Source organism: Callorhinus ursinus, unplaced genomic scaffold, assembly GCF_003265705.2.
Source record: "Callorhinus ursinus isolate GAN/ISIS: 27379988/994484 unplaced genomic scaffold, GSC_fseal_2.0 scaffold4, whole genome shotgun sequence".
In the NCBI taxonomy this organism is placed as follows: domain Eukaryota; kingdom Metazoa; phylum Chordata; class Mammalia; order Carnivora; family Otariidae; genus Callorhinus; species Callorhinus ursinus.
Window position 1 is genome coordinate 21,317,136 of NW_027397066.1, and position 25,619 is coordinate 21,342,754.

At 35.5% G+C, this 25,619-nt stretch overlaps 1 protein-coding gene across 8 annotated transcripts in view; it reads left to right on the plus strand.

Annotated features, from left to right (window-relative positions):
* The window catches only part of TBC1D19 (TBC1 domain family member 19), a 145,864-nt gene that overhangs the window by 50,727 nt on the left and 69,518 nt on the right, over positions 1–25,619 (plus strand). For 7 of the 8 annotated variants that reach the window (XM_025887716.2, XM_073891500.1, XM_025887717.2 and 4 more), the window contains 6 exons: positions 943–1,006; positions 2,001–2,047; positions 6,172–6,282; positions 13,523–13,595; positions 18,313–18,351; positions 20,069–20,181. In XM_025887716.2, coding sequence (XP_025743501.1) covers positions 943–1,006; positions 2,001–2,047; positions 6,172–6,282; positions 13,523–13,595; positions 18,313–18,351; positions 20,069–20,181 — 447 coding nt within the window. Of the gene's footprint in view, positions 1–560; positions 640–942; positions 1,007–2,000; positions 2,048–6,171; positions 6,283–13,522; positions 13,596–18,312; positions 18,352–20,068; positions 20,182–25,619 lie in introns of all 8 variants that reach the window. The other variant, XM_073891505.1, reaches the window with a different exon arrangement.

Here is a 25,619-nt window from a genome sequence, read left to right on the forward strand (position 1 = left end):
AAATTTTGCTGTAAAGGTTATAAGTGTTATAAATGTACTTTAAGAATTTTAATTACCTTTGGTCTCCTTACTTTTGGCCAATTAGCACAATAACCATATTTTTTGAATTAGAGATGCGGTTCAGGCATACTATCATCTTGTAATAGCCAGTATGGTACCATCTTTCAGGGTTAAAATAGAGAATGGAAAGGTGATTTGTCATCTCTCTGTTGAACTATTTAGTTCTAATAGTAGTAGTATGAGATCTAATTCTCAACATTTATCTGTCACTATGGGCTTTCAGCGGGGAGAGATAAAGAGGAAGAGAAAAGCCACTTGAGGAATGCTCTGGATTCTTTTTGGCTGCTCCTGAGTAGGAAAAAAACAAGTTTCTCTTCACTTTATTCTCCCTACTTGCTATTTATTCCTTGTCGTGGGACAGGATATAGTAGATGAACTTTGGATAATACCCAAGGACAAGTCAGTGAAGGCACCAGAAGGATGGTGTAAAAAAACGGATAAATTTATATGGGAAACTGTCAAAGTATGTAGTATTGTGTAATATACTGTCTTTCATATAGGAAGATGATGCTACTGACTCACAGTCATACTCTCTTGGCCTGTCCCCCTTGTGATGCATTTCTGAGGTTGCTGGATGGGGTAAGAGATGTAGTATGTGGCTGAGGGGCAGTTTTTCTGTGAAATTTACTGGCCAGTAGAGATCATTTACCTTCTTTTCTTGGGCTCATTAGTATCACATTCTGCCTGAGCCTTTGAGACTAGATATAATAGTTAAATAACACTAATTTAAGAGTAATTCCAAAAAAAGTTCACCATATGTAATGAAATTATTTTTTCTTATGGTAGCTTATTCAAACTTTTAGATAAGTTATTGGTTCTTATTTTTCAGCTGCATTGCTAAACTTCACAAAATGAAACCAATTTTAAAATTACCTTTTTTAGAGGCCAGTTGGAGAACAGAAAGAACTGCTCAGTAAATGGAATGAAATGGGAACTGATGAACCAGGTATATGAACAGCTTTTTTCAAAATGTGGTAGTAGGAAACAAATTGCCTTTTTAATTGTGGATCCAAAATAACAAATTTAACAATTCTTTTGGAAAGATAGCAATTTTCCTTCCCTGCTAATTACTCTCCTCTACCTTTTTGCTTAAACTTCTACTTTGCAGTTTAAAAATTCCTAACTTTGGCCAATGTTTTACATTATTTCGAGAATATTTAAATCAATTATCCTTTTTTAAAGCAGCATTTGAAAACATTTTTATAGTAAAGTAGATTAAATCTTTCAGTGGATTTCTTAGACTCATAATTAAGGTAAATATTTTTTAGGCTTTAAAGATAGGTTAAATGGTGAAAAGTTTTGAGGCTTCTTAATGTTTTTAAGTATTTATTTGGGTTCATTTTGATGGTTAAAATGGAGTCAGTCAATTTTATAAACATATGAATGACAACTATATCTCATTTACTGTGATAAATAGATGCATATAATTGTATAGATAGACATGCACGTAATCCCTCACCACTCCTTTAAAAATAAGTGTGGGGGACCGGGCAAGAAATAAGTACTGTACTAGAGGAGCAATGTGTTATACTCATTGGGAGAACTCATTGGGAGAAGCTCAAAAGGGAGAACAGTTCAATACAACTAGAGGAATTCACTAAGAAAGTATTATTTATGTTCTGTGTACTTTGAGAATTCTCATATAGAGCTTTTATGTTATATTGACATTGTTTTTTCAATTCAGTTATAAACCTATTACAGATTTATGAAGGGGAGTCTCTTAATTTCTTCCAGAATATGTCATCTTAGGCTGTTAAGGGAAGTGATTGCCTTTTCATTTTTGTGCCTAAGACAATGAGTGACAAATTATCAATACTCTGCAAGTTTGAATTAATCTAGCTGCATAGTAACGTATGAAAGAGTCATTAACATTGATATTAATAAGCATTCATATGTTGTATTAATTGAAATTTTGTTCTAAACTATTTTATTAATTCCAGATTTAAGCCTTTTCAGACCTGTTTATGCACCGAAGGATTTTCTGGAGGTAGGTTATATTGGATCAATATAGGTATATTAATGAGGGAAAAAATGTGGAAGAAATGATGATATAAGAATATCTCCAGGCAGAGGAATCACATGTATAAAGCCCTAGAGTCACTGAAGCAGTAGAATGACATGATCAGATTTGTGTTTGGAAATAGCTCTTGGAAAATACATGGAATATGGAGAGATTAGAGGCAAGAAAATCAATTAGGAAGATTTTGATTAAAAAATAGTAATTGTAAATCAGGTAGTCTGTTGCCTGGCCCATATAGATGCTCCGTGAATTTTTTCCTTTTTCAGTCCTCCCCTGTTTGAGTAGTCTAGGGAAGACATGAAGTAGCCTCCTAACTGGTCTTCCTACTCTACCCTTGCCCACCCAGAATCTGTTCTCAGTGCAGTTCCCAGAGGAAGCCCTTTAGGTACCATTCCAAATGAACCACTCCTCTGGTATCCAGCACTTCCCCACCTCATTCTACTTAAAAGCCAAAGTCATGACAGTGGCGTCAAACATCCTGTTTGATCTGATACCCCATTACCTCTCTGAGTTCATCTCCTATAACTTGTCCTGATTTGTTCTACTCCAGCTACTTTAGCCTCCTTGCTTTCCCTCAGCTTCCTCCCATCTGAGGGCCTTTGCTCCTTGTTTTCTCTGCCCACAGTGCTTTTTCCTCAGATACTTGTCTGCACGTTCCCTCATTTCTTATGTCTTTGCTTTAAATGTCACCTTCTTGGCAAAGCCTTCCCCCAAACCCCCTGCTTGGAACTCCTGTTAGCCTTTTCCTACTTTTTTTCTTCATAGCATTTATCACTATATAACATTCTCTTTTTCTATTTTGCTTATTGCCTGCCTCCCCCTATTAAATGGAAGATCCGCAAGGGCAGGAGCTTCTCTTTCTGTTTTGTGCACTGCTGCAACAATTACAGAGTCAGATAATGGAAGACACTCACAGGACCTTACAGGATTTAACCACAGAAGGCTTTTGTTTCAGCAAGAGAAAGAAAGCACATACAAATACAAAGAGACACAAACTTCCAGGCATAGCTCCTAGGGCCCTTTCTTAGTTGCATAGGACATGCTTTGTTTTTGGGTTATGAACTATCAAGATACAAGTGAGATACACTGGCCTTGGGAGTCCAAAGATACAAGTGAGATACCCTGGCCTTGGGAGTCGAGACACAAGTTTCCCCAGGGGTCTTTTATATCCCCACTGGTAAATCAGGTGAAACCAACAATCTGTACATTTTCAAGAAACAATTTAAATAAACTGATATGGACTGCCTCCAGGGGACATTAAATAGCACAGTATAAATGACTAGTTAGTATATTTCATCCCATCTTGGCCAAGGGTCACTCCCAGACATCCAGGTGTCCCTGGAGATAAGCATAGAGCTACCACAAACCAGCTGCAATTTAACTGTTCCATCTCCAACAGGTAGAGTAGTGCTTAGCACATAGTTGCTCAATAAATAGGTCTTGAATGAATGAGTAAAAGAATGAATAAATCTTTCACATTTTATTTTTATTTCTTTTCTGAACTGTTGTCTCTGATACTAGTTTGCCTGCATAAAACAGGTGGTTGATGCTTGAACAACGCAGGGGTTCTGATCCCCTGCATAGTCGAAAATCCACATAAAACTTTTGACTCCCCCGAAACTTAACTACTGATAGTCTACTGTTGACTGGAAATCTTACTGATAACATAATAGTCAATGAACACATACTGTGTATGTTATATGTATTATATACTGTATTCTTACAATAAAGTATGCTAGAGGAAAGAAAATATGAAAATCATAAAGAAAAGAAAACATTTACAGTACTGTACTGTAAAAAGTCTGTATTTGAGTGGACCCATGCAGTTCAAACCTGTGTTGTTCAAGAGTCAACTGTAGTATGTCTCCTTTTTTTTTTTTTTTTTTTTTTTTGAGAGAGAGAGAGAGACCAACTTGGGGGGTGGGGAAAGTGAGGGGGAGAGGAAGAGGGAGAGAGAGAATCTTAAGCAGGCTCCATTCTCAGCACAGAGCCCAAAACGGGCTTCAATTTCACAGCCCTCAGATGAGGACTTGAGCTGAAATTAAGAGTCAGACACTTAACTGACTGAGCCACCCAGGCTCCCCAACTGTAATCTCCTTTTAACTCTAAGGAGAAGTTAGTTTGGTCAGAAACTGCCTTTATGGTGATGGTGTTATTTCTCATAGCTTGTTAAAGATTTCTCCTAAACTCTTCCCTTTTCTAGCACTTAAGGGCCAAAAGTTCATGTAATTTTTGTATGATTATCTTTAACTATGTTTTCTCCTTAATAGTCATAACATTCTGTTTCCTTCAGGACTGTTGATGCATTGATCCTTTTATTATTCAGGCTGAGATTCTTCTTTAACTAAAAAACATTGTCTATAATTACATCCTTATAGTTCCTGCATTTCTAATGTTTTCTCTTTATCACCCACATATTCATTGTTTCTTTCTCTTTTTTCTGCTACGTTTGTGAGGTTCCTGTATAGTATAATCCCTTGTTTGTGTAATTAGGCTAAAATTGCATTGTTCTATATTAGTATGCATTTAGCACTATTGACTCTTTGCTATATTTTTATTTTTTTAACAAATAATATTGATATTTTTAGTTTCAATTTAGTGTTTGCAATTTTAGGAAACTGTTTTGGCATCATAGCACATTGCATTTTATCAGTGATTAGTTATCAGTTCATTAATCCCTTTCTCAGATATGATAGTATTTCTGTTACCATAATCTCCTTCACTGGATGTTTTTTATTTTTTAAGCTTTTATTTGAATTCCAGTTAATTAATATACAGTGTAATATTAGTTTCAGGTGTGCAATATAGTGATTCAACATTTCCATACATTGTCTCGTGCTCATCACAAGTGTGCTCCTTAATCCCCATCACCTATTTTACCCATCCCCCATCCACCTACCCTCTGGTAACCATCAGTTTGTTCTCTATAGTTAAGATTGTGTGTCTTGGTTTGTCTCTTTTTTTCCCCATGATCATTTTTTTGTTTCTTAAATTCCACATATGAGTGAGATCATATGGTATTTGTCTTTCTCTGACTGACTAATTTCATTTAGCATCATACTCTCTAGTTCCATCTATGTCATTGCACTGGATTCTTGATTTTTTTTTCCTCAAGAGTTTCAATTTAAAAATCTTTTTTAAATTATAATTATTCTTACATAAAAATGTATGTTAATTGTTAGAAAAATAAGAAAACACACATAAGAAAATTTTTAAAAAATTACTTTTAATACCATCACACAGGAATAAACACTACATTATTATACATTTTTTAACTGAATATATTGTGAATATTTTTCCATGTCATTACTTACATTACCTATATTAATTGAGGCAAATGCCATTGTATTTTATGATATAAATTAACTATAATTTACTTAAGTAATTCCCTCTAATGGAATGTTTAAGTTGTTTCATATTTTTCTGCTATAAACGGTACTTCATTGACATTCTTTCTGCACTGTCTTTGCAAACATCTTAATTATTTCGATAATCATACTTATAGAAGTACGATTTCTAGATTAAAGGGTATGTAAATGTCTAAGACTTTTTTTATCTGATTAATTTTGAAAAGTATGTAAACGGTTTTTCTTGTTAGCTTGGCTTCTGAATTTTTTTTTCCTTGTGGGTTTGGTTTAGAGGCAATACCCTTCAGTATTATTTCCCCTATCTCTCTAAAAATGTTGTCAATGGCTGTTTTTAAAAGGGCTAGAGTTGATTCAAAAATTTTCCCTGGCATATATTATAATCAAGCAATTTTTATTTTTCTATCACCTTCCTTGGTTAAATATTATAATCAAGCAATTTTTATTTTTTATTACCATCAAAAGATTTTTCATTCTAACTAAATTCTTAACTTTTTAGACTTTCATATGGTAGATCACCAGTTGGAATATTAAATTTAAAGCATGTTTATGGTATTTTAACATTTCAATACAATTGAATAGTTTTTTAGAATGTAATTAAAGTATATGCATAGCCCCAAATAGTTTTTAATTTTGTGATGATACACCAAGAATATTATTGCCAATTTTGTAAGTGTAAACATTCTATTAAGAAACTAACCAATTTTGTTGGATTTGTTTTTAAAGGTGTTAATTAATCTTCGCAACCCAAATTATGAAAATGGTGATTCTCTTAGTTTCAGGACTCATTTGGGTTTAATCCAAGTACCTCTGAAAGTAAAAGACATCCCTGAATTGGTAAGTATAGGCATTTCAAAATATTACATATTTTAGAAGACAGCCATTAGAAAAATATTTTAGTGCAGCATATATCTAAAGCAACAGGACTGTCTGCTTATTAAATAAATTAAGTGAAAGGTTTTTTTTATTGTCAATATGTTATATAGACAGTGAGTTACTTTGCTGGTAGGACTAAAGATGAGCTTTCATGGACCTATAAATGCTTTTGCTTTTTTCTCATTTCAATCAACAGCATAGACTTATAAGACAGCTTGTTGGGATTCAGGTGCGTGATCTATGGCAATACAACTCACTGAAACAAGTTGTGAATTTTATTAAAAAGTTTTAAAGAATGTACATTTTATTTAATTAAACCAACCTTTATTAAGCTTAACAGGATGAGGCACTGAGGGAGAAAAGGAAAGGGAAGATGAGGTAGAGATTGTGTTTGCTCTGGAAACTATCACATTTTGGTGAGGAAGTTAGTGTTAAAATAGAGCAATTATAGAAAGGTGGGGAGAATTCCTAATGGAGTTAAGAAATTATCACTCCTTCTTTTGCTAATCACCCCAAAGCAATAAGGAGCACAGAACTATAAATACTGTCATTGGTGAAACTAGGAAACAACTTATAGCTCTGTTAATGTATTCAGTTGGAGAACTGGTAGGAAAATGATAAATGACTTAAACATGAAAGAAGGTCAAGTGCAAATGCCTCTCTCTAGAAGATGGGAGATACAGATGAGAGGCATGCCAGTGATCGGTTTATCTTTTAGCTCTATATCCACCTTTTTTTGCTCTGCTTTATTATGCTGGAGCTAGATCTTACAAACATTCCTTTTTTACTAACTGGCTTGATGTTAGGCTTTATCAGTAGAAGGTTCTGGAGGAGCACTGCAGACCATAACAAGAAAAAGGAACTTCCCTTCCTGGTTCCTATGTTCGGAAGGCAGCCTATCAGCATGGAGAAACCAGCTCCAGACTGTGCCCTCTGACAAGTTTCTTCACCCATCCCCTAACCCCCATGAACATTCCTGGGGTAGCCATTCTCTCTCCTTAAAAGACTGAATCTGGGGCACCTGGGTGGCTCAGTCAGTTAAGTGTCTGCCTTCTGCTCAGGTCATGATCTCAAGGGTCCTGGGATTGAGCCCCACATTGAGCTCCCTGCTCAGTGGAGAGCCTGCTTCTCCCTCTCCCTCTACTCTTCCCCACTGCTTTCTCTCTCTCTCTCAAATAAATAAATAAAATCTTAGAAAAAAAGACAATCTCATGGAATCTAAAATAGAAAACAAACAAAAAAAGAGAAATAATCTCACAAATACAGAGAACAAACTAGTGGGTATCAGAGTGGGGAGTGGTGGGGAGATGGGCAAAATAGGTGAAGGGAATTAAGAGGTACAAACTTCCAGTTACAAAATAAATAAGGCACGGGACTGAAAAGTACAGCATAGAGAATATAGTCGGTAATAGTGTAATAACTTTGTATGATAACAGATGGTAACTACAACTTACCATGGTGAGAATTTTGTAAAAAAAAAAAAAAAAGTCTGAATCTCAGTCTTGAGGGCAAGGGGGACCCTTTCCTGAGTTCTTAGTTCCTTCTTGGTTCCTTCTTCAACAGTCTAGAAGTCATAGTTGCTTTTGCATTTGCTAATTCTATTCTTCCCTGTTCACATTTCTGGCATGATTTCTATTTTCTGACTGGACACAACTGATAGAAGAAGCAAGATGATTTTCTCTATAGAACTTTGGAAAGTCTCAAGAATTGGGGACACCACATGTTATAGAAGGCCTTGGTGAGCAATAGGGTTGAAAATGAGACTGTGAAAGTCTATATCAGGAGAGAGTAGACCTATAGACTCCTACCACCTTGCATATTCAGATGACTCCTCCTTCCCCACGGGAGACCAGAGACATATTCATGAGAGAAAAAGAATCAGAGAGGCTAAAAATTCAGAGACTTCAGATTTAGAGCAGTACAGGAATGAGACACTATTTTGAAAACAAATTAAGTGAAAGTTGACCAATGATGAGACTAATACCCTCATCCCCTACCTCCATCACTGTGCCTGCCCAGTTCGCTCCCTCTACTGCATCCTACGCCCTATCCTTGCAGACACAGCTTCCCGTCGATTGCCTCATTCCTGAATATGACTGACCAGCCTAGGGTCTCCAGATATTTGAAATCTTCCAATTTGAAAGGCAGAAACCAAAGTTAAAACCAAAAAAAGAAAAATAACCAATTTAGGGAATGAACACTTATCATGAGCACTAATAATTGTTTTAGGTTTGGAGTTACATTCGCACTCACAGGGTACAATAGGTCATAACCTGGCATCCGGTTCACTTAGATTTATAGAATAGGACGGGACAGAAAACATAGCATGTCTGTTTATTACGTGGATCTTCACTGGGAGTCCTTACAGCCAATCCTGTGCTACTTCCCAGCCCCAACAAGGAATGCATGCAATTGGAAGTGACAGTTATGTAGGTACAACATAGGGAAGTCCTACACAATAGGAACTGTTTCTTGTAATGCACATGAGCACGACTTCCAGGTCCTATCAAGAGACACCACACCAGGCAGCTAAGGCCTGTGTTTTCTAATAGATTTTTATAGTCTACTCACAGTCTTCTATTTCAAATGTAATTTATCATCAAGGGTCATATTTTTTCAGTGAAGTCCATTGCTTAGTAATGTAGCTGGCATTCCTTTGCCACAGTCTGTGTGTATGTGTGTATATGTGGTGTGTGTGAGATCCAGAACATTTTCAGGGCAACAGTGCTGGGAGAAGGTAAACCCAGGGTCATCTTCACATGGACAAAGAGATTAGCCTATTAAACCCTTCTTTCCAATAGAAGACTTAACCCATTAATATTCTCAGAGAGAAGACACTACTCATGAAACAAGAATTACACAAGAACAGAGTTTCATTAAAACCACAAAACATGAGAGAATGTAAAAGAACATTTAGGAATCAAAAATATGGTAGGAGAGTTGAAAACAAAGGTGAGGAAATCTCTATCTGAAGACAAAACAAGGGGCGCCTAGGTGGCTCAGTCATTAGGCATCTGCCTTCAGCTTGAGTCATGATCCCAGGGTCCTGGGATCAAGCCCCACATTGGGCTCTCTGCTCACCGGGAAGCCTGCTTCTCCCTCTCCCACCCCCCCTACTTGTGTTCCCTCTCTCTCTGTCAAAATAAAGAAAGAAAATCTTAAAAAAAAAAAAAAAAGACAAAACAAAAGCAAAAAGCCAAAGAGATGAGAAATAAGAGGGAAAAGATTTTTTTTTTAACCTAGATGATAAATCCAGAAGGTCTAACATCTGACTAGTAGGAGTTCCAGAAAGAGAAAACAGTGGTAAGGGAATTCTTAAAATTCCCAAGACCTGAAATATAGGAATCTCTGGTATGAAAAGGTCCCCACCCACTTTCCAATGCCATGAATGAAAGAAGACCAATATCAAGGCCCCTGAAAAGAAGACTCTAAAAACTTTTTATAGAAGGAAAATAGAATACATGTAAAGTGTCAGGAATTAGAGTGGCATCTGACTTCTCAGCAGCAAAACTGGAAGCCAGAAGATTCTGAAGTAATCCCTTTAACAATCCAAATGATTTCAAGCCAAGAATTCTGTATGTAGCCAACAGTTAATCAGATGTGAGGCTGGAGTAGACATTTTCAGATATATGTGATCTAAAATATTTACTCTTATTTGGGGAACTGTTACCAAAACCTCCAAAACAAGCTCATAAAAAGAGCAAAATAGGGGAACCCAGGAAATAGGGTTCCAACCTAAGAGAAGAAAAATTTCCAGAATGAGAGTGAAAAGAAGTTTCAGGGCAAAGGGTGTGCAGTAGGACCAGAGCACAGGGATTCCAGATTGAAGCAGGAGGTGGAGGGTTCCAGGATGAATGCCTGCCAAGAAAAGTTTGACCACATGCAAAATTATATTGTGGAGGGTCTTTTCAGAGTTGTTGAAGGGTAAAGGAAGAGATAAACGATTAGAGAAAATTGTGTATGTGAAAAAATGATTCAATTATGAGCTATACAAAAGATAGTACAACAAAGGAAACATTTATAGCGTACTACATGGCTCAGCAGTGAATAATATTTAAATAGTCATAATGCAAACTCTTAATATGGATTTAATCAAGAATTGATATATAATCATATTGGAATGGTGCAGGAAAAGAGAATGTACCTGCGCTAAAATCCTTATTTACAATAAAAAATCAATAGATATCTGAAACTGATAAAAATAGCAATATATGTTACCTGACATATGGAGATAAATACCAGAAAAAAAGCTGAAAGTGGTTGTCCCTGGGTAGTGGCCAGTTATGATTGTGTGTACGTGTGTGTGCGTGTGTGTGCGTATGGAGGAGGAATGTATAAGATAAGGAACTGCTATTTTCTTGTTACATGTTTTTAACTGTTTTGACTTCTTAAACTGACAGCATAGCATGATGGTTAGTTGATTAGATTCTAAAGCCACCTAATTGGGGTTTAAAGTTTTGCTTTGCCCCTTACTGGCTATGTGACCTTCGGCAAGTTTCCTTGACCTTGAGCCTTAGTTTTCTTATTTGTAAAAGAGAGATAATAACATCTCATAGAAGTATTGTATAGATCAACAAGTTAAGATGTAAATTATAGGTTGAATTGTGTCCCTCAAAAAGATATGTTGAAGTCCATACCTCCAGTACTTGTGAATGTAACCTCATTTGGAAATAGGGTCACTGCAGATCAATCAAGTTAAGGTAATATCTTGCAGAAATAGGATGGGCCCAAAATCCAATATGACCAGTGTTTTTATAAGAGAAGAGACACAGAAGAGAGACAGACGAGGAGAGTTTCTTAAGACAGTGGAGGCAGAGATTGGAGTTAGGCATCTATAAGCCAAGGAACACCAAAGGTTGCCAGCAATACCAGAAGCTAAGAGAAAGGCTTGGAACAGATCTCCCCTAGAGTCTTCAGGGAGAGCATGGCCTTGTTAGCACCTTGATTCTAGCCTCTAGAGCTGTGAGAATAAATTTCTGTTGTTTAAAGCCACCCAGTTAGTAGGACTTTTTTTTTTTTTTAATGGAAGCCCAAGGAAACTAAAATATAAAGCATGTAGATGGTACTTGAAACTTAGTAAGCAGTATATAACTGTTAATCATTACTATTAAAAATCTAATCAATTTAAAAAATTAATTTTTAAGAAGTTATTTTTTAAAAATGTTAGAAGTCCTGTTTGTAGTAGTTTATACAAAGTATACAGAAGAGGAAGTGGCAGATTCTTCTGCTGGAAGTGGTGGGAAGTCTTAGAGTTACTGCCATTTGGACTAGTTTGAAGGAGTTTGCTAGGTAAAGAAGCAGGGGAAGGATACTGTATGAAAAGGTTTAGCATGTGTGTGAGTGGGACTAGGTATGTCTTCTGTCTGTCTGGGGGGACCTGGAGCTGATGTGGATTCATTCTTAACTATTGAAGAACCAAAAGCCTGTGGCTAATTTTCAAAAAACTTGTGGCTATCCCCACTAAGAGTATGGTTAGTCCTTCTCTTCCTGCTGTGACTAGGGCTAGTTGTTCCTGCCTTCCTTGAGTCATGTGGCCTGGTGTCTGGCTCCAGGATGCATGGTTTATTTGAGACCCTGGTCTGTGTGTATGAGTATTGAACTTGGTGAGGCTCACTGAGTCAAATGATCTTATAATAGATGGCTTTCAAACCTAGTTTACAATGTTATGTAGACTCATCCATGTTAAAAAGACATTTTTTTAAATAAACTGAAATTTATTAACTTTAAAGTGAAATTGTCAACTCATTCCTATTTACTGTTTCAGTCATATAGAGGCAACAGGTTGGAAACTGGAGCTCAACAGGGTGATTCAGTATTTATGGAGCCCCTCTGCTATGTGTCACTTAGCACAATCTACTGGGGGTACAAATATTTTTAAGACACAGTCCTTGCCTTCCAGGAGCTTCAGGTTAATGGAGAGATGGACAGTAAAAAGATAATTTCAATATGGTGTGATTCTATGCTTTGTAGAGGTTTATAAAAGGTAATACATACAGCATATAAAGTTGTTTCCATTAGCCCAGAATATCAAGGAAGGCATCCCAGAAGGCCTAGTATGTTGGGTGAGTTTTGAAGGAAATCTGAGATTGGGGTGCAGGTCTACTGATATTGAATGAAAAATAGTACAGAGCAGTGAAATAGAAAATGCATGTTCAGAGTTCTGTTTCTGTGCCTTATCATGTCTTACCATAAGTAAAATTCTCCACTGTGATTACAGAAGCTAATATTGACATGTTTATTGGATCTAGGTCCCTTCTGTAGTATGAAGGGACTTTTCCTCTTTAGTCATTAAAAATTGGAAACATAAATTGAAGTGCTTTTTAAAAGTATATATAAAAATCAAGTTTAGTTAAAAATTGAAGTATAGCATCAGTTATTTAAAATCAATACAAAAATGAAATGACTGTGCATGTTAGGCTGGATAACTGTCTTATGAGGGGCAGAAATAAATCACTAACTTAAATAATAATATAATTATGAAGGATTAAAACTAATTCCATCTTCCTTCTCCAAGGAGAAGGAAGTTTGGTTTTAGCAATTAGAATAATAACAAAACACTGAGGCAAATATTAATAGAAATATTTAATTACTTAGGGAATAAAAATAATGTGAATAATATGGGGTTGTTGTATATTTAAAAAATAACAGACAAACATGATTACTTTCCCTAGACATTACTAGATAAGTGGAGGAAGTCTGGAAAATAAATCTAATTTGTTCTTAGTTTAGCAGAACACTTGAAAGTCTAATTTTACTTAAAAATTAATTTAAGTTGTTTTGGATGTTTGCAGTGTTTAGTTGATTAAAAGCAAAGTGAAGTACAGTACCATAGAAAACAGGTAGAGAATCATATTGGGAATTTTAGACAATGAATTTAGAAGATAAAATTGTTGAGTTCTACACATACTGTGTGTGTATGTTTCAGGAAAGATTTGAATGTTACTAGTTCTTTGCTCAGAAGTATAATTATCATGTCTTACTTTACTGATTAGTCTATTACTTAAAAAGGCAAAATTTTGACTAACACATTACTCTTGAAAAGCTCAATAATATCATCTTCTTTTTAAGATATTTGAATGAAGCAAAGATTCATTTTACATTGTGATTTTTATTTAAGCTTACGTTTGGAGGAGGCTGATTTTTTTGATACTGTGTAGCAAAGCCTGAGATGTATGTTAATTCTCAGTGTGTTATTTTTCAGAAAGAATTCTTTGTAGAGCTCGGCTTAACTACAGGACAGCTGGGTATAGATGATTCTACACAAGTACCTCCTGGTGAGTGTTTCCCCCATACAGCAGATAACTAATGATAAATGAGAGTGAGCTGAAGGCTCCTCTTGTCATTTCCAAATTAATCTGGTAACTTCTTTATGTCTGAAAACTAAGCATACTTTTTGCTTCTCCTTGATTACTGTTAATTATTGATAGAATTCTGTATAATTATCAGAATTCGACAAGATTTTGTCTTTTTATTGGAAGGTCTTTAATTTTGAAAAGTCATTAAACATACTTAAGTCATTTTGTTGGTAAAATTGTCACTGGCAGCACTCATATTTTCATTTTCTGGCCATTACTATCTATTTTTATTACTGTTTGTATCAACAAGTTAATTGTATACATATATTCTACCTTGTATAAACTTAGGCTATAAAATTAGTGTCTTTTAATTCTTAACCAAACGGACCATTTCCCCAGCTTTTCTCTTTTTGTGCATAAGTACAATATGTTTTTCATAAAAGACCAGATTAGTATTTAGCTGTAATAAACAAGAAGTAAAAATTGACTTAAAATGTGGAGGCCTATATTGTAGGGGATTGTTCTAGTCTTCCCTCCACCACTGGCTAGCTATGTGACTTGGACAAGTCACTTTACATTTCTGGACTTGCTTCTTTCTCTGTAAAATAAGGAAGTTGGCTATTTCTTATTAGTAATAATAGTAAATATAATAAAATCATTGAGTACATACTATATGTTACCTGTGTATTACCTCATTTTAACCCCAGCAGCTCTAGGAGGTATGTACTATTACCATTTTTAAAACTTTATTAATGTATAATGCATATAGAAAAGTACAGGGGAGCCTGCCTGGCTCAATTGGTAGAGAGTGTGACTTTTGATCTCTGGATTGTGAGTTTGAGCCCCAAGTTGGGTGTAGAGATTATATTTTTTTTAAAAAAGGAAAAATACATATATCCTAAGAGAATGGCTCATTGAATTTTTATGAATTGGACACACCTATTAAAATACCATCCAGATCAATAAACTGAAGGCCCCTCCTACCCTCTTTCAATCTTTATTCCCTTTGTCAAAGATAGCCACTATTCTGATTCCTAGCAGCATAGATTAATTTTGCCAGTTCTTGAACTTCATATGAATGGAAGCATATAGTATCTACCCTTTGATGTTTGACTTCTTTTATTCCACATTATGTTGGTGAGATTCAACCATATTGTATGTATTTGTGGGCAATTTTTTTGCATTATAATATTCTACTGTATTGATATACCACACATTTATTTATTCATTCGGCTGTTGATGAGTATTTGGGAAGTTTCAAGTTTGGGGCTATTACAAATAAGGCTGCTATGAACATCCTAGTATGTTTCTTTTGGTGAGCATACGTATACTCCTCTGTTGAGTATACACCTGGGAAGACAATTTCTCTCTCCTGGGGTTTGCATAAGTTCGGCTTTGGTAGATAATTTCCAAAGAATTTTCAGAAATGGTAGTACCGGTTTACACTTCCACCAACAAGGTGTGAGGGTGGAAGTTGTCCTGTATGTTTGCTAATGCTTGATGTATGCCATCTTCTTTGTAGTCATTCTGGTGGCATCTAGTTATACTACATTACGGTTTTAATTCTCTAGTGTCATGTGAGATAGAAGTATTACTACCATTTTAAAGTTGAAGAAGTGGAGATGTTAAGTAATTTGCCCAAGGTCACAAAGCTAGTAAGTGCTAGAACCAAGATTCAAAACTAAGCAGTCTGCCTCCAAAGTCTGCCATTATATGCTGCCTCCCCTCCTAACCCCTTTGATAGTCCTTTTTCATTTTATAAGAAGATATCAGAGATCTTACAGAAGAAGATATTGCTATGGTTTAGATGTTTTTATCCTGAACTATTTTGAAGTTCTAATCCCCTAGGTGATGGTATTAGGTGGAGCCTCAGGAGAGTGAGTAGGCCAGGAGGGTGGTGCACTCACGGATAATATCAGAGCCCTTGTGAAAGAGCTCTCTAGCTCCTTCCACCATGTGAGGACACAGAGAAAAGTCAGCAGTCTGCAACCCAGAAGAGGACATTCACCACAGCCCAACCATACTGGCACCCTGATCTTAGACTTCCAGTCCCCCAGAGCTGTAAGAAATAAATTTCTGTTGTTTATAACCCAGTCTGTGGGTGTTCAGTAATCTGAACAGACTAAGACAGGTATCTTCTATTTCTGTTCATGGCCAGATATATAACCATATATATATATGGTTACATATATATAGCCATATATATAACAAAAGGAAAAGAAAATAATAATAATACAACCTTGAATGATATTTATGTTTTTCATTTTTGAAATAACCCTTAAGAATTGCTTAATATTGGCACCTGGGTGGCTCAGTTGGTTAGGCAACTGCCTTTGGCTCAGGTCATGATCCCAGAGTCCTGGGATCGAGTCCCACATCGGGCTCCCTGCTCAGCAAGGAGCCTGCTTCTCCTTCTGACCCTCTCTCCTCTCGTGCTCTCTCTCTCTCTCAAATAAATAAATAAAAATCTTTAAAAAAAAGAATTGCTTAATATTATTCTAAATCCTATAGTAGCTATGTTTTAGAAAGCCTAATTGTTTTCTTAATCTGGAGTATAGTTCTTTCTTTGATTCACTTGTGACGCAACAAATGTGAGACCCCGCTAAGGGCCAGAGACTAGTGAACACAAAGATATGACATAATCTTTACTCTTGGTGAAGATATAGTGGAAAGTAAGATTCAGATAAGAATCAGTGTAGTATTTGCTATTATTACATGCAAGGCATACAAGGGACAGTTGGAGCAGAGGAAGGAAACTACATCTGCTAGAGGAGGCTGATAGTCTCTTTAGTTGATGCAGTTGTTTTTATTCTCTACTCCTCAAAGCAGGACTGCTAGAAATTGGGAGGCGGGAATCAAGTGCCAAGATGGTCACCAGGTTGCCAGGGGACCCAGGCTCTACTTACCCAGACAGTCACATGTAAGTTCATGGCCCTTAACACATGGTTATCCCATTTATTAGAAAAGGCAAACTAATCACTGTTGTAGAAGCTAACAAATCCTCCTTTCTCAGCTGGTGGGAAGAAAGAAGAAGAAAGGAAATTGAAAAAATGATTTTCTCTGGGATGGGGAGAAGAGCTAAAATCTTTCCCTCTCATAGTTTCATAAATCTTTTTTTTGCTCTAATTTTTGAATAACATTTATAGTAGTATAACGTACATACTGAAAAGGACACAAATCCTAAGTATACAGATCAGTGAATTTTTATGCAGTGAAAACACTTGTGAACCCTCTAACTAGATCAAGAAATAGAGTATTACCAGCATCCCAGAAGCCTCCAAGTATAATTCTAGACTCTACCACCTCCATGGGTAACAACTACACTGACTTCTAGCATCATAGGTTAGTTTTGCCTATTTTTTACTTTACAGATATGGGATCATACAGTTGATGACTTCTACTATTGATGGTCATTTGAGTTGTTCCCACTAGTTGGTTATTACCAGTAGTGCTGCCATGAATATTCTAGTATATGTCCCTTGGGGCACATAAGCATGCTTTAAGGTGTATACCTGAGAGTGAATTGCTAATTGTCCTAGGATGTGCATACATTCAGTGTTAGCAGGTGCTGCCAGTTTTCCAAGTGGCTGCACTATTTACATTCCCACCACCTTTGTATGAAAAGTTCATTTGCTTCATTTCCTTTGAATGTAGAATTGTCTGTTTTTCATTTTACCATTACGATGGGTGTGTATTTCATAATGGTTTTAATTGCATTTCTCTGATGATTGATGTGGTTGAGCCTCTTTTCGTAACTTTACTGGTCCTTTGGGTCTCTCCTCTTTTGTAAAGAACCTGTTCACGTGTTTTGCCTATTGTGTCAGATAGTTGTCTATCTTCTCCAGCAGTTCTTTACATGTTCTGGATACAAGTCCCTTGCTAGGTATATGTATTGCAGATATATTCTCCCACTCTGCGACTTACCTTTTCACTCTCCATGGTGTCTTTTGAGGAATAGAAGTTTTTTCTTTTTTTTATGTGATTTAGTTTATTGAGTCTTTTCCCATTATGATTGGTACTTTAAAAGCAAATCTTTGGGGCGCCTGGGTGGCTCAGTTAGTTAAGCACCTGACTCTTGATTTTGGCTCAGGTCATGATCTCCAGGGTCATGGGATCCAGCCCCACATCGGGCTCCACACTCAGTATGGAGTCTGTTTGAGATCTTCTCTCTCCCTCTCCCTCTGCCCCTCCCCCTGCTCTCTTGCACTTGCGCACTCTTTCTCTCTCTCAAAATGAATAAATAAATAAAATCTTTTAAAAAAAAAGCAAATCTTTGTTTCTCCCACATAATCTTTTAAAATGGCATTTGTATAGTGGAATTTTACCTATAATAGCATTAAGGCTTTTTTCAGCTATGCTTTCATAGCAGATTAGAGAGCAGAAGTAGGGTTTTGCAAATGAAGCTGTCAAGATGAGTAGACAACAGAAAAATGTTGTGAAAAGATATTCTATTTTATTTTAACAAAGGAAAATTATCAGTTTTTTCTTCTGATTAAATGTACTTATTTTTAATTTCCATAAACGTTAAACAACTTAGAAAAAAGATTTTTCTACATATAAAGATATATATTCTTGTAGTTCTCTATAGAGCCATTCAGCTTTAAAACAGTATCAACAGCAGAAAAAATATACCTAATACTGTTCTAAACGTGGTTGATCATATTTGTGTCTAATAATTTTATTTTATCATTTTTAGAACTTTTTGAAAATGAGCACGTACGTATTGGGCAAAAAGGTAAGCTTTTCATTATACTTTCTGAAAATGAAAGTATATCATATATACATATATGAAAGTATACAGTCTGAAGTCAATGTTTGCATTCTATACCTCCAACTGAAATTCAGTCTCTAAAAAGTTAAAAATCTAAAAAAGAGTAATATTTAGTTGTGTAGTTAATATAATTGGAATCTTTATAAAGAGGAGAAATGCATCATTTTGGCTTCATCAATAAATGTTAGATAAAGAAGTACACAGATGGTTCACTAAAAAGGAAATAATAAATGCAGACACACATTCTTCAAGAATGTTAGCTTACTCCATTCAGCAATAGAATTTCATTTTAATATCAAAAAGGCAGGCTCTCTCTTTGATGCACCGACACACTTCTCATTAGTGTTAATGGGAATATGCCCTTGCATCAGGAGAAACTGTAACTTTCATGCTTCTCGATGGCTCTTCACAATGGTAAGACTTAATAGCCAAAGCGGCTCTTAGTGTTCCGGGGAATAATTTTTCCCTACCTTTTGAAGATTCTTTTCCTTGTTTTTATAAATCTTGTTTTGTCTTTGAAATACGAAGTACAGATAAGTCTTTGTGTCACAAAGTACCTTCTATGGCAATTGTATTGTCATGTTCTAAACTCCCTAGTTCAATTTTTCAAAATCATATTTATTCAAGACTTCATCATTTTTCCTTCATATGTTTGATGTTTGTATTAAACACAATTGCAAACTAAAGAATATGTCCCATCTCTTTTTATTTTATATGATCCCTTTATTTCTTTGGGTTATGTCATTTTCATTCAGTATAAGCTTTTATTTTTCCCTTTTAAGAAGAAAATAATAAGAAAACATTATGTTAGATAAATATCAGCAGTTGTCTGGTATATCTTTTTTTTGCTTGTTTTATTTTGTTTTGTTTGTTTGTTTTGGGAGAGCCTTTATTTCCAGACTTAGTTGTTGGTCTTTTCATTAAAGAAAATAAAAATGAAAATGAAAGCAAAAGGATAATATATTAATTTTGTGAACTTGGCTGCTTACAAATAGTTTTTGGCCTTCTTAAAGGTTATTAGATCTTTTATTTTTTTACCTCTTTCTTTAAAAAAAAAATCTCTCTTTTCTGTTGATTTTGGCAGATAGCTAGGAAGTCATCTAATAGATTAGATATCTTACATCCTTCATAATTCTTTTTCTCTTTTTTTAATATTATGTTCAATTAGCCATCATATAATAATACATCATTAGTTTTTGATGTAGTGTTCAACGATTCATTAGTTGCATATAACACCCAGGGCACATCATCTTTATAATTCTTAACCATAATACTTCAAATACCATACTACTTCCAAATACTAGAACATTCGTGACTTAGAGAATATGCATAAGAAATTTGAGTTTTTTGTAAATATGACTTTACTCAATCATGGAACCCAAAGATTATGTATATATATATATATGTGCAGCTATAGTTAAAGCAAAGTGATTTCCAGATACTTACATTAAAAACTTTTACCAGATTAGGTAGAAGGTGGGAGAATTTAAGGCTTGACACATATAGGGCTGTAAACAGGGCCACATCAAAATTCAGAGAGTAAAAGAAGGTTTTCCAGACATGATGTAATGTTAGATATAAGATGAAATGTTAGCTTCCCCGAAGATATTTTAATTCAGGATTTCAGTGTTATTTCTTACATTATGAATTTTCTAATGAGATCTTTCTACATTTTTGACAGTTCTAGCAGAACAAGATGGTGCAGCTGCTCAACAGTATATCCGACAAGGAAGCCCCACAGCACTGAGAGCAGACTTATGGGCTCTCATTTTGAATATTTCCAGTCAACCGGAGGTGAGAAGGAAAAAGGATGGGTCAGATTTGAGCTATTAATATTTATTCTTCAACGACCAGTTACTCAAAATAGAAATATTTTTGTTTCTTTTTTTCCTCTACTTTGGTTTCTTAGTCTAATATATTTACCCGCTTTTTTATTTTCAAAGTCACTATAGTTTTGAGTTCCAAGACAAGATTAACAGAATTTAATTACTGTGTGCTTAACATAGAAGTTTTTGTTATTGATAATTAGTTGAATACTTTAAACTTACAGGTGCAAAAACCAGTAAATAAAATTTAAGAAATGGAGTCTGCCAGTGGAGGTCAGTGAAGACATCTGGTAGAACTGTGTTGTTAGAATAGGGAGAAATAAAGAAGGACCACCCAGTATATGTAAATGAACCCTTTCTCCCTACAGTTACTTTTGAAACATGCACTATTTTTATGGTTCTAAAAATTGACATACTATATGGGAATATTATTTTTCTAAGTATAGGAACATTTTATTTTAGGAAATATAATGAATATGAAGAGAAATCACCAACAGACAGGTAATAGATTCAATAAGGAAAAATGATATAAGACATTGATTCCTTTTGAAAAAAAATTTTACTTTTTTTGCTTTAAGCCCATTGATCATATAATCAATCCACTTAAAGATTTTAATAAATAGCAAACTGATACTTCCCTAGCCTAGTCCTTGAAAGCATGGATTTTGGAATCATATGGACCTGGTTTCAACTCCTAGCTTACTCAACTTATTTGAAATGAGCCATTGAGCAATTTAAATTTCTTGAAACCTCAATTTACCCATTCTTAAATATAGGTAATAATATTTATATCATAGAGTGGTTGTGATTAAAGGAAATGATGTATGTTAGTCTTCTACCACAGGGCCTGACACGAATGGTCACCATTAATGGAAGTAATAAAGTAATACTTACATGTAGCATTTATTATGTAACAACTTAATTATAATTTATAATAATGCAGTTTTAAGAAAATTAAATATTATAATAAAAACTACACCTCTAACCTTTGCAAATTAAATACTTGTGTGCTTGTGTGTATATGTATGTTTTAAATCTCCATGATCAGCACTGTCAAAAATCACTTCCTTTTTGAAAGAATAAACATTGTGATTTATTTCAGAGAAGTTTTAGACCAACTGATATTACTGTTTTTTTTTTTAAAGATTTTATTTATTTACTTGACAGAGAGACAGTGAGAGAGGGAACACAAGCAGGGGGAGTGGGAGAGGGAGAAGCAGACTTCCGGCTGAGCAGGGAGCCCAACACGGGGCTCTATCCCAGGACCCCGGGATCATGACCCGAGCTGAAGGCAGATGCTTAAGGACTGAGCCACCCAGGCGCCCCAGATATTGCTGATCTTTTGTGGTGACACAGAAGTAACAGCTTACAGTATAGATGTTGAGTGTATATTGGGCATTTTTTGTGAGTGTATCAGCTCTTGGAGAAGAGATGGTAACTCTTGTTCTGATCTAAGCATGTAGATGACCTACCAAGTTCACTAATCAGGCGCTAGATTAACAAAATCTGTCTCTCCAGAGGAACTAACTGCTGCTATTTTAAGAACAAACTTAGAATTTTTCCAGAAGTATCACCCTAGAATCAAAGTAGTAATCCCACATAGTGATTGTTTATTATAATATACAAAGGCAGTTTTTACACTTGAATTTTGGAGCTAATAGTCATCTTAACTTTTAAATGCAAAATGGCAAGTTTGTAAATAGAAATTAGTATTATCAGAAAAGCAGTTTTGATTTTATTGAATAAAACACCTTCCATCGCTTACACTTATTTTCAGCTGTAAAAGTATGACCTCAACAAACTGGAACAAACAGTTCCAAAATACTTGTTATAGGTACTACATTGGGGGGGTGGGGGAAGAATGGGGGAGTGGTTGCTTCTTATCAAGAATACTTTATCAGAACTTTTTGTTCAGTTACTTTTCAGTCACTTAAAATAAGCTACACATAGCATCATAATTAAGGAGTTAGAGAGATAAGTGGAATATTTCACATTTCACACCCATAAGGATATTTTTAAAAATCTTATCTCAACAGAAAGCTGGATATAATGCTTTAAGTTCCTAGTAATTTATTTCACTAGAACATTACTAACTTTGATTTTTTCTCTTATTAAGAAAATATGTGATAAGTTTAAAAGGATTGCTTTTTATATATTTTCTTTTATGCAAATCTCTAGGTGTATATAAAAATATACATATTTAGTAAACATTATTCAGATTTTAAACGTTTTTGCCTAATTTCAGTTTGCTAATTAAAGAATACAAAAAATTTCTCTATACTTTGCTCTAGGCACTTCCTTACTGATAAAATAAGCCAGGACTAGTATTGATATTTAACGTTTCCTTTAGTGAGTTCATAAGGTTCCCCACAACCTTAGGCGGGTCCACAACAACTCCTGACCTTCCTAGGTTTTCCTGGTCAGCTCATTTAGTCTTCACAGTGCCTGTTTCTGACCTTCACTCTCCTCAGCATTTCTTTTCTGAGTCTTAGCGAAACACCACACCTTTTCCTACCCAGAGAAAACAGAAATCATCCTAAAACTCATTCAGATTCCTTCTACCAAACCTGTAAACTTAACTGCACCAGCACCTGTTCTTGCCTCCTCAACTTTTATAGCTAAACCTTCTGAAAGAAAAGTCTATGGTGGCAGCATCTACTTCTTTAAAATCATTAATCACTCAGTCTACCATAGTCTGGGCACACACGCCACTACAGGACTATAACTGCCCTAGCTAAAGTCACCAAAGAACAGTGGACACATTTTAGTCTTTACATCTCCTGCGTTTGATACTCTTGCCTACTCCGCCCTTGAAATATTGGTCTTTAGTTTGCCCTAGTTTCTTAGTTCTTCATTCTCTTGTTCTCCTTTGTGTGTGTGTGTGTCCATTTGAGTTCCTTTTTTAGACCTTAAGGGCTTGTATTTCTAAGAGTGCCATTTTGATCCTCTTTTCCTTCTGTACATGTTTCCTGGACTGTCTCATCCACAAGTCACTTATTCCCCAATGGCTTTGACTCTGGGTTCAACCAAGCTCTCTCTTAACCCTAAAACTTTTATTTCCAGTTGCCTACAGAACTCCAGTATGTGGGGGTCCCTGGGTGGCTCAGTCAGTTAAGCGTCTGCCTTCAGCTCAGGTCCTGATCTCAGGGTCCTGGGGTGGAGCCCCGCATTAGGCTCCCCGCTCAGTGGGGAGTCTGCTTGCCCCTCTTCCTCTGCCCTTCCCCCTGGCTCATGCTCTGTCTCTTTCAAATAAATAAGGAAAATCTTAAAAAAAAAAGAACCCCAATATGTGTTCTGAAAGTATGCCAGACTCATGATGTCTAAAAGAAAAGGCATAATCTTTACCTAGGTGTGTTTGTGGTCCTCACATCGAGGACCACCAGAGATACGCTATTGTCTCTCTGCACCACGCAGTCCTCTTCCTGAAAACAACCTTCTCAGATTTTGTCTGCTTGGAGACTCCTACTCGTCTTTCAAACACAGCTTATTCCATCACCTTTTCTGAGAAGCTTTTCTAACATTCTCTCCCCTATCTTGTCTTCTCCCAGCTCCATCACCGTTACAGTTAGATACTTCCTTCTTTGTCTCCCGTCATAACCAGGGCAGGAGCAAAGGCCTAAAGACAGAGAAAAATGTACCATACTTCTTACTTTTTTGGCTGCCACTTTTTCTAGGTTGAGTGCCTGAGGACAGAGTTTTTCCCTCTTCACCATCTGTGAATGTCAGTATCTTGCAGAGTGTCTAGATGTTTAATGAACTGTAAAATGTTAGGAATGTTCTTTGAGGTCTTTCATTTCCTGAGAGTACATTTCCTTTTTTTCTTTAGTTACAGTAGTGTAAGTCTGCATAAAATACCAAACAAATATATATACTAAACTTTAAATATTCTCTGATACTAAAAATTTGGGCTACTTTGTTTTTCAGAGATTGCTTTTTATAATTATAATTTATTACTCTTAAATATCTATATTACTGGAGCTTATACAAAATATTCTTTAAGAATATCCTGTTATATTATTGGTAATCATTACGTTTTATAAATACTGATGTATTTTATAGAATAAAATTAAGCTATTAATATAAAAATCATCCCTTATCACTATAACATTGTTATAATTTCAACTCTCCTATACATGTTTTTCTTTCATTTTATATGGATAAATTACACTAAAAGTTATTGAAACCAAACACCATAGACTGGAATTGGGAAGACTAGTTCAGTCACTAGCCAGTTCTATAATGTTAGCTAAGGCAGTTAACTTGACCAAATCTCATTTTCTAAATGTGTAAATAAGGCAAATAGACTAGATATTTCAAAGGTCCCTTCTAGGTCTCAAATTATCTCATATGTTTTTTTTTTTCTAGAATTAAAAGATTTTTGTCAGTAGCACTGTTAGATGTCAAGAGTTATAGATGTTTAGTTATTCACAGCATTTTGAAGATGTATTTCTTTATGGAAACATACTGCCCTAAAATTAGAATTTTAATGACTTGCTTTTATTAAAATATTTATTAGCTTTCTAGCATTGGTCATGAAGGATGTTTATTAATTTACAATAAAAAGCATTACAAATGCAATTACAAATTACTATTTAGAATAGCAATTAAAATGAAATTCCCTGTGGGAGGCACCTGGGTGGCTCAGTCGTTAAGCATCTGCCTTCGGCTCAGGTCATGATCCCAGGGTCCTGGGATCGAGGCCCACATCGGGCTCCCTGCTCCGTGGGAAGCCTGCTTCTCCCTCTCCCACTCCCCCCTGCTTGTGTTCCCTCTCTCGCTATGTCTCTCTCTGTCAAATAAATAAAATCTTAAAAAAAAAAAAAAATTCCCTGTGGGAATTTCTGAATTATAGGCAATAATATAGATGTGAATACATGTTTGCAGTATATATTACCTAAAGAAATATTTTCTTTGATTTAACTTCACTTTTTTATGTTAACATAAATGTAAACCCCAAATTTTAAAATAGCAAATTAAATAAATGATAAATTGAAATCACTCAGGGTGCCTGGGTGGCCCAGTTGGTTAAGCATTCAACTCTTGGTTTCAGCTCAGGTCAGGATCTCAGGGTTGTGAAATCAAGCGCTGTGTGGGGCTCTGCGCTCCACAGGGAGTCTGCTTGAGATTCTCTCTCTCTGCCCCTTCCCTACTCATGCATGTGCATGCGCTCTCTAAGATAAGTAAACAAGTCTTTAAAAAATATAAAAATAAAATCACTCAAATCACTCAAACTAAAATTATTAAGGCTTGATTTTTTTAGAGCAATTTTAGGTTCATAGCAAAACTGATAGGAAGGTGTAGAGATCTCTCATATACCTGCTGTGCCCCACACATGGATCATCTCCCCAGCTGTCAACATCCCCCACCAGAGTGGTACATTTGCTACAATTGATGAACTTTTATACT